This window comes from Anas platyrhynchos, chromosome 4 (genome assembly GCF_047663525.1).
Source record: "Anas platyrhynchos isolate ZD024472 breed Pekin duck chromosome 4, IASCAAS_PekinDuck_T2T, whole genome shotgun sequence".
NCBI classification, from domain to species: Eukaryota; Metazoa; Chordata; class Aves; order Anseriformes; family Anatidae; genus Anas; species Anas platyrhynchos.
Window position 1 is genome coordinate 23,187,142 of NC_092590.1, and position 15,003 is coordinate 23,202,144.

Sequence of the window (15,003 nt, forward strand, 5' to 3'; positions counted from 1 at the left end):
TAATATATGGAATATGTTGTGGAATATTCGTTCCATATATTCCAATATATGGAATATTCATCCCCAAAACACTGTGGTTTCTGGCATTGCTTCCACTAGTATTTGATGCATTAATTTCTTTCATGTTTTTCTGCTTTAATATAGAGTATGGTTGATTTATTTCCTAATCCATGTGAATGTGAACTTCCTAGGCTTGCTGAAAAACTTACACTTTTGTAATTCTCCTACACACAGCAAGAGGCAAAGGGAAACGTTTTTATTCATTTGGTAATCTGTTTCTTTCTTATTTTTTTTTCCCTCAAATCTCAGCTTGGAAACCAGAAAGTAACTGCCCCTGTGATGGAGGTAAATGCTTCACAGACACACAGACAAACAGCAACAGAAGCTTCTCCACTGCCTCTTCCTCCTCCTGTGGTACCAGTTAACAGAGCCTCTTTCTCACCAGACAGTGGCACCCATCTAGTACCATATTCTTTGCCAGCGCTTGATGACTTTTTGCCTTCACGCTTTTATAAAACCCCAGCCCTTTCACAATTTTCATATAAATACCCATTCCTAGCTTCTGAAAGTATTATCCACAGGAACGAAACAGCCTCTGTAAGCACAGATTCTGCCATGAGTGAGTGCTCCTCCCGCACAGTGAGTGAGTCCTCCACAGCCATTCTAGATGAGCTGCAGACTTGTAGCTATGATACTACTGACTGCTCTGAAACACCTTCCCCAACCTTGAGCCAGATGTCTGCTGTGTCAGATGGCACCACCTTAACCAACACTGCTGCCACTTCACATGTAATTATCCTTCCTTTTTTCCTCCTCCATTTTGTTCAAACAGGTTGTCAGAGGGGAAAACAATTCACACTTGTCTGTTATTCCATTACATAGACATTTGTCTATGTAATTCTGTTAGTTTTCTGGGTTCATAGTCTGAAAATATGTTTTGTAACAGATGTTTAAACAAATAGTCTGCATAGCTGATTTGGTAATAGACAGGGAAATGGTACCAAGTTGTTGCACATGTATGTGGTCAGCCAAGGTGTACTGAACATTTTTCTTAGAATAAATGAGAGTAAATTCAAAAAATATTCATTCCCAATGCATTAAAAGCAAGTGGTCTGTAGCTTTTGTCGAGATATGTTTAAAATACTGTTAATGATTTACAGGTTTGTGGAGTTGGGGCCTCTTGGCTACCACCATTTTTTGGTTTATACTGAGGTAGAGATTTCAATAATATAACTTGTAAATTCGTAGTAAATGTTGGTAATATTTAACACAGGTTTTTTCCCCCAGCCATAGCCACTGACTGCATGAAACTGATTTTCTGTCCTCTAACTGACCTTTCCCTTAAGCACTGTTTCTTACAGGAGTGAACTTCATAAATAATCTTCTAGTATCCAAGTGTCCTGTTACTTTCCTCTCAGTTAACTCAAGGAAAACAGCAGCATGCAATTACCTGTTCTATATGTATGTTCATTGTTCTGTACCTTAGTACACTCACGTATGGGTAGAGAGAAGGCATAGAATTCGGGTCAAACCCAGATCACGTTTCTTTTGAAATTATCTGCATGACCAAAATGAGTCAGAACAGAGCCTTCATTAGTATTGAGCAATTTATTGCTGAATTACAAAACTGTGAAATGTTCTGAGACCTTTTACTGGGTAACAACAGCATTTCAATGTTGTACAAGTACTTCAGCATGCTATCATTTTCCAGCCTAAACAGAGCACTTGGTAGGCTAAAAAGAACGAACACTGTATGTATTTTTTTCATTTCAGATATATTTTCTAAAATGTAGTTTTAGCCCAAACTTGCACATAGGAGAGTCAATGATCTGTAGTCAGTTCTGTGATTGATGTTTTAAAAATATTAACAGGCACGTAAAAGCTGGCGTTCCTAACTCTTGTCACACAGCTGTGAAGCCTAAAATTTTGTAAAGTGTCAATACTGTTAATCTGCATACTGTTCAGTAGTTGTAATCAGAGATGCCATGATCAATATAGAGTGTTACATGTAAATAAGGCACAATCACTGCAGAGACATCTACTAGCTATGCGAAGCATGGAACATCTATATTTTCTTCTAACCTCCTTCTAAAATAATCAGCTAACTGTATTTGTTTTCTTTGTAAGCTAAAGAGAACAGTCCTTCCTTTCTTTCCTTTTTTGGGTAGTCTCCCTGTAAAGGGATCTATTATGGTCAGGTTTGGCTGCCATTTTCTCTCTTAGACATGGCCAGGCAGTGTTGAATGTAACATGGTTCACAACTAATGGACAAGAGAACGGACAAGTCTCCCACCAAAGGACAAAAAGTCCTAAACTGTCATCAGAGCCCCACAGAGAGATTCAAATGCTGGCAAGACCCACCTCTGCTTTGTGCAAGAGTCTTTGTCTCCATACCTCTGTACACAAGGGCCAAATGATTGTAAATGCATCTCTGAAATAAGAAAACGAGGGGGAAGCTGGTGGCACACATATACATGTATGTCTGCTGTTAGTGGCTCTATCCCTGTATTATCTCTGTAATGATCTTCATTCTTAAAGGAGACTCTGGTTCATTGTGTAGATGAAAACCACTGACAGAGCAATAAAGGCAATATAGTATTGTGCTATCCAGCACTGTGCCTACATAAGATGGAGCCACAGTTTCAAAGACCAATTTAAGGATTTTTGTTTATTCTTGACATCCTTAGACAAGAAAGCTTAGGAGAAAAAAGATTTTACAGCTGATTCTCTGAGAAGAAACAGCATCAGTCCCAAAAGCATCTTGAAACTTCTCAAAACTATCTTTTTATAGTTAACCCTCCCACCAGTCCAATAAGTATTGGATACATAAATTTAACAGTGACAACAAAATATATTTTGGGGGGAAGGTAATTAAAAACTAAAATATTATACTATTTGAGTTGCTACTAAAATATCATACTATTTGAGTTGATATCCTCTCTAAAACCTTTAGGACCAAACCCAGAAATGTCATATGTGGTCATTCCATGCCTATACTTAACGGTTGATGTCCATCAGCAAATTGTGTACATCCTGTTTTCATAATACTGTGTACCACTTCGTGTAAGAGCCTTACTGTCTGACTTGGCCATTTGGTAAGGCACATCACACAAATGTCTTCATTTTTTTATTATAGAAGTTTATAGGAGTAGCTTTCTGTTCTACAAAGAACTCACACTAGTTCTCTCTTCTCCAGAGAACCAAATGCCATAGTAAACAAATAGGAAGGTATAAGGTTGCAGACATAGCTGCACCCTGTCTTCCCTTGAAACAAACTTTCCAAAAAGACAAGGTTCAGAAGAGGACAACAGGTGAACCTCTGAACTAGTGTAGAGATGGTTGGCCTCACTGAAGAACCTCAGCTGAAAACATTACTTCGTAGCTCTTGAAATGCTGGCCTTGAGCTGATAGAGCGCCAAGTTCTTTTGGAGAATGGTGTGAGAAAAGCCAACTTTTCATTTTGGTTTTTGATTTTATTGAGGGAGAAAGCATTTAAACACAAAAGTTTTGATAGAGACATCACCACAACACAACTTTTGAACTCACTTCTAACAGGCATCCTTAACATGTCAAACCCCTGGATGCATCTAGGAGTTCACATGATGCTTGTATAGGAGACAATTCATTTCTCTCTCCTACCTACTGGAGGCTAAGATGTTAAAAAATTACAAATCAAATGAGCAGCCTACCAAACACAAATATATATAAGAGGTCATGAACTATTTCATTTTCAAACATAAAAACAATATGCTATGGATTTTAATTAGACTTTTGCTATATTAAACTGGGCAGTTTGGAACACTCCAGATGTTCAGATTTTAAGAGTTCTGCATGAAGAGATGTTTTAGAAAGCTTCCCTCCCTTTCACTTCTCCCTCATTTCGTTCAATGTGCTTTCTCACTGTCTCTGTTTTGATCCTTGCACCGCTCCCCATAAACGTGCTACAGCCCAGGCGTGGGGGTTCAAAACCTGGGGCGAGAGAAGCATGACCGTTGTCAGAAGTACCTTTTGTGACTAACAGCCACTGGCTTGTGATGTTGTTTTACTGACAGTTTTCTTAGCTCTCCCTTTTTATTTATTTGCTATTTGCTCTCATGGCATGGTTTTGTTTGTAGATTTGTGTGTGTGTGTGTGTGTGTGTATCAGTGACATTTATTTTTGCTGTGATAGATTACACATCACCATCCTGTAGTCACTCCAGCTGGCTTCCATTTTCTAAAGCTTTGGCTCTCTCACTTTTGCTGCTCCTAATGAGACTTCTCCCTTCAGTCTGCTCAGAAGTCCCCATTAATATCAATGGGGGTGGAGCATGCGGATCACGGGAAAGCGTCTGCTGGAGTGAGTGATCTGTGGCAGGCAGCCTTTGTCACATGAGGAGAGGAACTTTTATTCCCGTCTGCATTTTATATTGATGTCAGATCTGTGCAGACAGTTTGTGCAGCTCATCTTTACTGCCTCAACCCTGCTTGCTCCTTCTGTCACCTTCCCATCTTCAGCATGCTTTCACAGGCAGCACATACAAGGAGGGAAGGGGGCAGGTACAAGCCATATATATATATACACACAATATATATATGTATATGTGTGTATATATATATATACATGCATATATATAAATATATATATATATATATATATATACAAGGAACACTTTCTGTTCCCCACATGATGAGTTTTGTATTACAGTGAATGCAGATGCAATAGCAGCTAGATACCTGACAAGTGGAAATTGTTGTGTGGATGACAGTCTTACATCACTCTTTGTTTGGGATGGTATTCAGAGGGCTTTGTGTGTGGTTTAATGGGATATTGTTTTGTTTCTCTCAGGCTCAGATCACAGTGAATGGGAACTCTGGCACTGCTGCCAGCCCAGTGAGTCACTTTCAAAGGCCTTTTTCCCCTTCTTCAGCTTACCCTCCACCAGCTTCTCTCAATTCCAACATTGTTATCATGCAGCATGGCAGGATGATGGGTAAGCCTTGCACAGAATGTTTGCTTTATACATTACGCAACGTATTCCAATTCATGTGGCCAAGATTGCAAACAATTGCAAAGTGCTTCACATCCATAATGAAGGTATTGTCTATTCATTTACTTTGGGAATTAAATGCAAAAAATAATAGCATTTATTGGTAGATATAATTTTGCTCCTGAACTGGAGTTACTATTAAGTTTTATTGCTTATCCGTATGTTTGTGAGAGTGACCTCTTGCCACTTTTCCGCTAGCTTTCCTGAGGAAAGAGAGCATATATTAAAACAACTCAACCCGTACAGCCCATTTCAGGGTTTGCCCTCTTTAAGAAATCAAGGACTGACTTTGTACATTACTGCTCCCCACAAATCCCATTATCTTCAGTCAAAATACTGCCAACAAAGGGGCGGGGCTCTGGGCTTTTAAACACCTAAAGCCATGTCAATTTAAAATTTGTTTATGTATTTTGTAGGACATTGTTGTGTTTGGGGGGGTGAAGGGGGTTGTATCTGTTTTTGTTTGTTTGTTTTAATACTTACATTAGCCTTGTAACACAGCTTTGCCAGTACAATCTCGTTCTGCAAGTACGATCATTTGTTTGCTGCTTTTTCTACCAGTGTTTGCATATTCAGATAAGAATATACATGGTCCAGGATCCTGGATGTGGTCCAGAAGTTTACTTTTTTTGTTCTGCATGAAGGGAAATTAAATAACAGTTCTGACTCTGAGACTTAGGGCTTAGATAGATGCTGCTGTCTGTATCTTATTACTAAATGCCATAACTGTACATACGGGTTTTTCCACATCCCCAAATACTAGATTCTTTGACTGCTTCCAGGTTGCTGAGCTAAAGGTATGTCAAGGTTTAGAGACACCTGCAACAAGGAAAGTGTTTTCCTATGATTCGTGCTCTTGTGTGGTGTTGAAGTTCTGTGGTCCACAATAGCAGTCTGATTTATTTTCCTTGCTAATGTAAAAATCTGACTGATGGCCCCAGTTTGAGGACTACAGAGAATGAAGGATCAGGTTCCAAATGTTTTCTAAATTTAACATCATGCATTTTGGGAAGAAGGCCCAAGTATTCAGATGTGCCACACAGAGTTGCCCCTCGCCATATATGTGTAGCACTGGATTATTTGCAGGACTTCAAACTTGAGTAAACAGCTGAAATAGTCATGCCAAATCTAGCTCTCTGGAGTGAGCAGAAATATTAAAATTAAAATCAAAGCATTCAGTCACCAGAGCTCCTTTCACTGATTTATATTAAAATTCAAATATTTTCTTGAAAATAATGTCACATGAAAGGCCATCGTAATCTTCACCAGTAATGTTATAATAAATGTATTTATTTTTACTCCTTGCATTAATGTATCCTGTGGTTGAAATATCTTGTGGGCACTGTACCTGCTCTTGAAAAAAAAAAAAAAAAACATCGTTTGTCATAGCAACCCACTAATTTACTGAAACATACTGCTTGATGGAGTAGGGCTTTTCTTCCTGCACATGAGAAGGAAGTCCATCATCTAAATTGTCACATGATGCATCCCAGCAGTGAGGTGGGCTTTTTTGTGAAATAAATGGCTTGCTCTAAATTTTAGAGGGAGATGGTAGTATTGGCCTTTTTTTTTTTTTTTTTTTTTGAGGAGGATATAAGGAGAGGAGTAGAAATATTGCAAACCACTGTGAACCAGCAGCAGTGTGCACAGTTCACAAGTTATGTAGGTGGATCCTAATGCTGCTCTATAGGTGCCAAGTTTCTGAGGTCCATTTATTTGGATTATCTAAGGAGCTACTTAAACAACCAATATAACTTTAGCAGGCAAAAATTGTACATAGGATATTTGTGTGTGTGTGTGTTTTGTTTCATTTTTTGTAATTATAATGCATCAAACTTTATGTTTCTAAATACATTTCATCTAAGTCTTTATGGAGATCTGGTTGAAATGTATTGCTGTACTTACAGAACAATAATTTTCTATATTTGCTATATTTGGGGGAGGAGAAATTCAGAAATTCTGTCATTAGTATAAAGGTGCAAGAGTTTATAGGAAAAAATTTCAGCTCCCACTATTTCTCAATAGATGGCACTGGGTTTGTGGTGGTTTTTTTTGCTTTTTTCCTGAGCAAGATGCAGCAAAGTACATCTAGTCTAACAGCCTAATGCATAAATAATTTTATAATTCATCCCCAGCTAAGATGATGGTTTTATGAAGTGTTCTATATGTATGTGTTTTTTAATATTGTTGTCCTTCTTTGTAAAGTATACAGAAATTAGGAAGTGTGTTACAACAGCCAAGTATGATTATTTTATCGTTATATAATATTCTGTCGTGTTATCTTTCCAGAGTCCACAGAGACATACTCACAGCATGTTCAGAGTGTTGGCAGCAGCAGCACCACCAGTACAATACCAATCTGTAGATCTTCAGAAGAAGAAAAAAAAATTACAGTCATTAAAGCTCCACATTATGCAGGGATTGGCCCGGTAGATGAATCTGGAATCCCTACAGCAATTAGAACGGTAGGAAATTCTGGGGAATCTGTGTATGAACTCATACAATGAATTGATTGTTGGTAATGGGTTTTTCACATTCTTCCAGTCTTATATAATGAGGAATACAGCATGCGTAATCAGGCAGCTCGTGAATATAATATTGTGTGCTGACGGAAAAGGAGAATGCTGATGGGAGCATAATTGGGAAACTTCATGTTTCTAGTTTAATTAGAAGTAATCAAAATTTTGTGTTTATTTTTTCAGTTGTATTCCTTCCCTTTTGGAGATGTGCAATAACTGTATTTGTGTTGCTGTCATTTCTAAAGACAAGTTCATACGGACTATATCTCTGTGTGAGTGCAAGTACACATGTACATGTGTATACATATATATATAAATCTCACACTTCTGCATTTTGGGGAGCAGTGGTTGTCATTTGATCAGTGTAGTATAGAAACAAATAGTTTTGTGCAGATAATAATCTAAGTGATTGGTATTTTTGCAGAAGTGCAATATATGATCATAGTGCCCGTGGCTGACATATAAATGAACAGTGTGGAAACCTTTTCATCGTGACTAGCCCAGTTTTGATCATCTGCCACTAGTCACTGCTTGAGTGGTCCCGAGATGTCGGACTGAAGAGTTTTGTTTTCATTGTGCTGAAGCATTCTTTCCATTCTGCTGTCAGGGCAGCCTCTTCTGGCTGGTCCAGAGAGCACAGTGGCAGCTGCGCTAGGTCTGTAAGGAAGTGCTTACTGGCCTTCCCAGCTGGAGAAGTGCTGTGCTAGACGGAGAAAGAGTAAGAAGAGTGGGAGCCAGGATGAAAGCAGCAGAGCCCTTGCAGGTGAAGTTTTTGTGAGGTGCAAGGTTGTAGCAGCTGTTGGATATATCTTCTCTGCCAGTACTGACTTACGGGGCTGTGGTGTAATTGCCAAGAACCAGTTCAATGGATTGAAAAATTAGGGGGAAAAGCAGGAACTGATGGAGAAAAGCAATAGGAAAAATTCAGAATAAGTGGTAAGCTGGGGACAATTTTGGTAAGAACGGGGGGAAACTGGCATTTCTTGCTATATTTTTGACATAAAAATAAGACAATCATAATCATTAAAAATGAATACAATTCTTTGCAATAATGCTCTAGCTTCCTACCCCTTCTTTAAGTAAATATGTCCCTTTGCTTTATACAGGATAAAGTCATTGTTTCTGTTCTTTTTTTTTTTCTTTTTTTTTTTTAATAGCAGATTGCTCTAATAGGGTGCATATTAGTTACATAAGAATATAACAGAAATCCCCCTCAAGTGCGCTTAACAGAGTTGGCAACTTGCCAACCTATATTTAACTTTCAGATTGTATGGTCTGATACTCTAAGATTTTCTTCTGAAAATGTAATGTAATTTGAATTAGGACATTTTTCATCTGGATTAGCTTTTCATCTTCGGTTATATTTCAATTTCAAAATGTCTTGCAGCTTGTAAACTTAGTGTTACAGAACTGATTCTGATGATGAGGCATAGGATTATGCTAGCATGTCTGTGTCTGTCTGTCTCATATGCTATTTTGTGTCCTTACACTGTTGTTTTTTTTTAAGATTTAGCTGGACTTGAGGTCATTTTCAAGATATTGATTTGAGATTACATTTTAAATATATGCAAGTGTATTTGAGCCCGTAGTACCCCAGTTATGTGAGAACAAAGGTGATATAGTTGTCAGCAAAAGACTCAAATATGCTGCACCTTGACATCTCTCAGAAGTGCAGTACTATGCAGAAGCGTGCAAAAGCGCTGTAACTGCACTTCCCGTGAACACGAGAAGGTAGGATATATCACTCACTCTCTGTCCAAGGTCAGGGGGAAATCCAAATAGGAATCTTCTCCCAGAAAGTTCAGATTTACACCATCTAAAGGGAGAAAGGTTTCAAATTAGTTGAGCTTATGGTTGCATGCAAAGTTCATAAATTTCTTATTTTTCCATCTCAATGAAAATGGCAATATTCTATTAAAAAGTATTAAATGCGGATTCAGAGGTGATAGGTAACATATACATTGTGTTCTCAAATGCTATACTACTCAAAGGGAAGCTTTTAAATAAGAATTTGAGAGTATCTGTATTCCAGATTTGGAGAGATTTTCAGGAGCAGAGATTTTTCAAGCGGTGGTGATCTCCTGCAAATCTGTCCCCTCAGAGCATGGTTAGTGACAGCTGTTCATCCAAGGAAAGCAGTGATGTTACCTTCGCTTTCCATTCCTGCAAACCCTTTGCCCAAAGGTGCTGAGAGGGGAAGGGCTGCTATAAAGCTGTCCCTTCTCTCAGAACCTCCATCCCATGTCAGCATGTTACCTCTGTGCTGCTTTAGCTCCTGCCAGCTCTGGGAAGTGCAAACCCAAAGCCTGAAAATTCAGATCATTAAGTTCTGCCACCGTGCCAAGCCCTGCCCCAAAGATGATGAAATTCCAAGGCTTTAAAAATGAAGTCTTTGAAAAAGAGAGTAAAAAGCTGTTCTCTCAGAAAAGCAGTCTAATGGCAACACTAGACTTCACCGCTGACAGTGTCCTATGACAGGAAAAAACAGAGTCACAAAAAGCAGTATGACTGCACTGCTTTAGACTATCCAAAATGATTGATTCATGTCTAACTATCAAAATTAATCTGCGCACTAAAAAGGCCTCTATTTAATAAAAAAAAAATATATAAAAATCAAGTCCCACCAGATTTCTTTTCTGTAGTTAGTGATGTAACATTTCAGCTAGGAAAAACAAAACATACACACAGCAAGTTCACTGAAAATCATAAATGCCCACAAATTTCTGCTTTAATTGCATACTTTCTAATGGATTCTTAGAATACTGCAATGATTATGGAGTCTCCTAGGTACCAATTGCGGATACTCCTTATGTCCTCCTCGTGATATTTGGCTGATTGTTCATTCACATATGGTGATAATGTGTTCCAGCCTTTAATTGCAGCAACCATAATGTATGCAAAGCAGGATGTCATCTGAATGGCTTGGTGCATTGTGAATACAGCTAGTTCCTCAAACAAACGTTGGCATGTGGGATTAGTGAATATAGATTGAGGACGCGTATTTTAAAATTAATTTATTCTATTCCTGAACTAATCCTGTCTGGTTTATAATGTAAAGTCAAATAATTGGCTGAGGCTTTAAACCCAGTGGTGAGGGATGGGGTGGAGGTGATGAGATAACAGTTCAAATGTTCAGAAAGGTGTTGGGAGATTTTCTGCTCTGGTTACATGGCAGCTTCTCTATAGCTGCTCTCTGTGTGGAAGCCTCCTGTGGATTAGTAGAGGACCTGACAGATTAGGAGGGTATGGCAAAGATATATGAGTGTATCTTTGTCCTTTGACAAACAGCAGTGTCAGAGCTGTTGTATTTTTGCACTGTTTCCTGTCTATTCACTTACCACTGGTTCAAGCTCTTTTGAAGACCGTTCTTGGCCCAATTCAGTCAGAGAGGAATGGGATGGTTATAGGTTTATACTGATGTGTGAAATGAGGACCATCATGGAGGTTAACCATATCAGCATAAATTCCTTCAAAGCTGCTGGATTTGCTTGTGAACTTTCAAGCATTTATGATCTTGTAGGAGCAGAGTTCTGCTACTGTAGATGTTTAAGGGAAACAATGTTAAAATGGTCCTAATCTGCTTCTGAGAATCTTCTCATTGACAGAAGTCAGGAATGTTGGTAGGTACAGAACGCCTTGGTACAAAACCGTATCTCCTTCATCCCTGTCTTGCAGTCAGGTCTGGGTAAAAATCATAAAGTGCCATTTAAATTTCTTTCTTCCCCAACAGACCTCTGAGTTCCTCTGCCAACTGGTAGCTCTTCCTTTAAACGTGTTTTTTTTTTTAAGTCATTTGGTATCAGTTTCATGAGAACTGATGTTAATTCCTCAAAATGGCAATTTTCTTCCTAGTTCACAAAAGTTAACAAAACAGATTATTTATATGCAGTAACTTTAACAAGTATTTAAGGCAAAAGTGTGTTTCAGTAAAGATGGCATTGAGCCAGGTGAACATACTCAGATCTGTAGGCTATTTTGTAGAGAATAATAATACATGGAATTTCACTTTTCATAGTAAAGAAAAGTAGGCAGTGTGACTGCAGATTTGGCATCAACTAATGCAAGATCCCTCCATAAGAGGGATCCTTTTAACTATTCCTTTGCACCACTACATTCTAAGATAGTTTTATACATCTGCATTAAAATTTTTGCTTTTCTGACAACAGTGGAGAAACTAAAAATATAGAATCTGAGCAGAATAATACTGCGGATATGTTTGCCTTTATGTTACCTCCTTTCCAGAAGCACTGTCATCCAATCTCAAACGAAAATAGAAAATGCAAAGGAGTAAGAGATAAAACAATTAGAAACATGGTCAAAAGTTGGTATCAGGAGAGTCTGGAAACTTTTAGACTGCTTAGTTCAAAATAGTAAAGACAACTAAAATTTAGTGAGTGATGTTAAAAGGTATATTGTTTCTCTTTTCTCAAAATAGAATAAATGAAAATTAAGTTGCCTGGAAAGGGAAATTAAATACTGTTTGATTAAATACTGCTGATTAAATACTGCTTGTTTACAATCCAAACATTAATTCTTAAATATAGTATTGCCTTAATTCTTTTCTCAGTAGTATTCCACAGTATATGTGCATCATTTAACAATTGCATTTTGAAGATAATATAAGCTGGAAATTGCCAGGAGTTGAAAAGAAACTCTTCTTGTAGGCTTATAATTGCTGAGGTGTTTGTATTTTCCTGTATAGCATTCTAGCATTCATCATTGTCAAATATAGGGCATTAAGGAGATAAACTCTTGATCTGGCACAAATTCCTGTGTTCTTAAGCACTGTATTCTCCAAAATCAAAGTACAGAACTTACTTAGTCTTAAGTGCCTTCCAGAACTTGTTGCAGGGATGGAATGAGAAGAACAAATACACCATCTGAAATAGATGGAATTAAAGTGATTATAATTAATAGGGGACAAAGCATGATAAAACTAAACCTGTGTCCAGAATAACATTAAATATCTGATCAGATCTGTCCACATAGGTATTCTTATTTCTTCATTATTTGAATTTAATTGTTAATTGTTAAAAACTATATTTTATTTAGACAGTTGACAGGCCAAAGGATTGGTACAAGACAATGTTCAAGCAAATCCATATGGTTCATAAGCCTGGTAAGTACGCTGTTTTCTTGGCTGTGTAGTTCACAGTGGTATTAAAAAAAAATTTTAAAAATGCACTTTTCTTCTTTTTTTTTTTTTTGATTAGCTGCCATATGAAAATGTAAATGTTCACCAAGTGTGAGACTGAATCAAATCAAATGGTTGAATTTGATTACAGATTTTTCTGCAGACAGAGCAATTTTCTTCTTCTAGAGACAGTATGTTTACAATTGATTTAATATATTTAATATATTACTAAAACTAAAATTAAAGTGATTAAAACAGGCACGCAACCAGTGTGATTCCATGTCACCATGGAATCCAGTGAAGCAATCCTCATCTATAGGGATGAGCGATTGGCCACTGTAAGTCTCCCACCACACCATCTTTCTTTTGGAGAGCTCACGTGTTAGAACAGTGCAGGCTGATTTGAGGATACGTTTTCTGTTTGAATTGCATTTTTTTCCATATTTTTTTTTTTATTTGCTTTGCTTTGCTTTCTGCTGAAATGGAGCTTGGTGACATCAGTAAATTTAGTGTTAACTTCCTATAGTGAGAGGAGAGCAGACAAAAGGTAAGAGATTAGGCTTGGGGAAGGGGGTAGAGCAGATAAGCAGCTATAATTTATATGGGGCTAAACAGTAGTAATATTGGGTGACATTGCAAGAAGGTACCATTTCACTAGCAAGATGGCAAAATAGCTTGTGGTAAGTGTAATGGGAAAAGAGTGAATTCAGAAAACGCCTACATGAGATGAAAAAAAGAAATACAGCACTTGATATGATACTAATCTTGTTTGAATTTGCAAGAACAAAGCTGTGTTGCTATGATAAAGTGGCACATACTACATTACTGTAACATGTATATTTCTTTTTGTAGATGACGACACAGACATGTATAATACTGCCTATGCATACAGTCCTGGTAGGAATTATTCCCTCACTTCAAAATGAGTCTTTTGTTAATGTCAGCAAGTAACAGGGGTAGTTAACTATTCGTGCTTGCTTTTTTAATGCTTGCATAAACACTTTTTATCATCTTGTTTGATCTCAGTTGGTGTTTTTCATGCCTTTTTTCCCAAATGAAACAAAGTTTAATTTTGGTTTCATTCTTGCCACAGAAAAGTATTACAACTGTGGGCCTCTTACTGCAGACGGGGTACATTGTAATACTCTAGTTTCTGATTACATTACAGATATTTTCACTAATGAGTATAAGCAACACAGCCTTTCATAATAAAAAGGAAAAGAGATCTACTGTGTGAAAGTACAAATACTGATTACATATATGGAAATACAAAAAGTCTTAAAAATGCAGTAATAGTGCCTCATAAAGATGCTTCTGTTTTATGAACTTGTTCATATTTGTTATAGGCACTGGTGATGATGTTATTTAGCCACAAGAAAAACACATTAATCATATAGATAAATAATTGTATCTTTCAGAATATTATAACCATGTGGCAAAATTATTTACTAGAACCAAAAATGGACGTGTGAATACACCATATATGAAAAAAAACCATCATGCCTTGTGCAAAAATGCCATTCATAATTCTTCCATTTCAGTGTTCATGTTGTATTCAGCATGCTCTCATACTACCTTTTAGTGTAATATTGAGAGCATTTGTGTGTGAGAGTTATTCAAGATCCTATTCAATTGCCTACCCATCCCAAACTAGCAGTAATTATTAAAACAATGTAAGAACTGTGCATTTCCTGCCTCTCCTCCTCCAGCTGGACATAGAAAAACCAAGAGACAGGATGAGCCTTAGGGTTAATAACTGGTTGTCATTAACAGCTCTGATAGCTACATACAGCTAATAACAATTCTCTCCCTCCTGCCCCCTCCCCCAATTAATCATTAATTTCTTTGAACTTCACTGTGTTTTCCTGTGTGTCCTGTAGCTTTATACATAAATGTATGAAAAGTATTATAATGAATTACATAGCATGTATGTATAATATATAATATATACTTTAAAAAATGCATTTACACATTTTTATAACCTTGCAACTTAATTAACTGTGGATTCTTGTAGCATTCTGTGTTTTATTAAAATTCATTCTCATGCTGTGACTACTTCTGCTTTTGTTTTATGTTAGGTAGCTACAGTCCATCCTTCTCTGCTCAGGCACACCCAGCTGCAAAGACACAGACATACAGACCATTGTCTAAAAGCGCTTCTGACAGTAGCTCCGATGCCTTTAAGGTCTCATCTCCTTTACCACCTCCGCATGTGCCACCTCCAGTACCACCACATCGTCTGCGGGAAAGGATTACACCAGAAAAGTAAGTTAATAGATTTTCAAAATTGTTCTCGGTATGTATAGTACTCCAATTACAAG

At 37.4% G+C, this 15,003-nt stretch overlaps 1 protein-coding gene across 49 annotated transcripts in view; it reads left to right on the forward strand.

Annotated features, from left to right (window-relative positions):
• The window catches only part of SORBS2 (sorbin and SH3 domain containing 2), a 154,373-nt gene that overhangs the window by 92,359 nt on the left and 47,011 nt on the right, over positions 1–15,003 (forward strand). For 25 of the 49 annotated variants that reach the window (XM_072037190.1, XM_072037194.1, XM_072037192.1 and 22 more), the window contains 6 exons: positions 310–789; positions 4,828–4,972; positions 7,319–7,494; positions 12,601–12,667; positions 13,535–13,579; positions 14,761–14,947. In XM_072037190.1, the coding sequence (XP_071893291.1) occupies positions 310–789; positions 4,828–4,972; positions 7,319–7,494; positions 12,601–12,667; positions 13,535–13,579; positions 14,761–14,947 (1,100 nt within the window). Of the gene's footprint in view, positions 1–309; positions 790–1,116; positions 1,213–4,827; positions 4,973–7,318; positions 7,495–8,160; positions 8,312–12,600; positions 12,668–13,534; positions 13,580–14,760; positions 14,948–15,003 lie in introns of those variants that run through there. The other 24 variants (XM_072037200.1, XM_072037222.1, XM_072037223.1 and 21 more) reach the window with 12 other exon arrangements.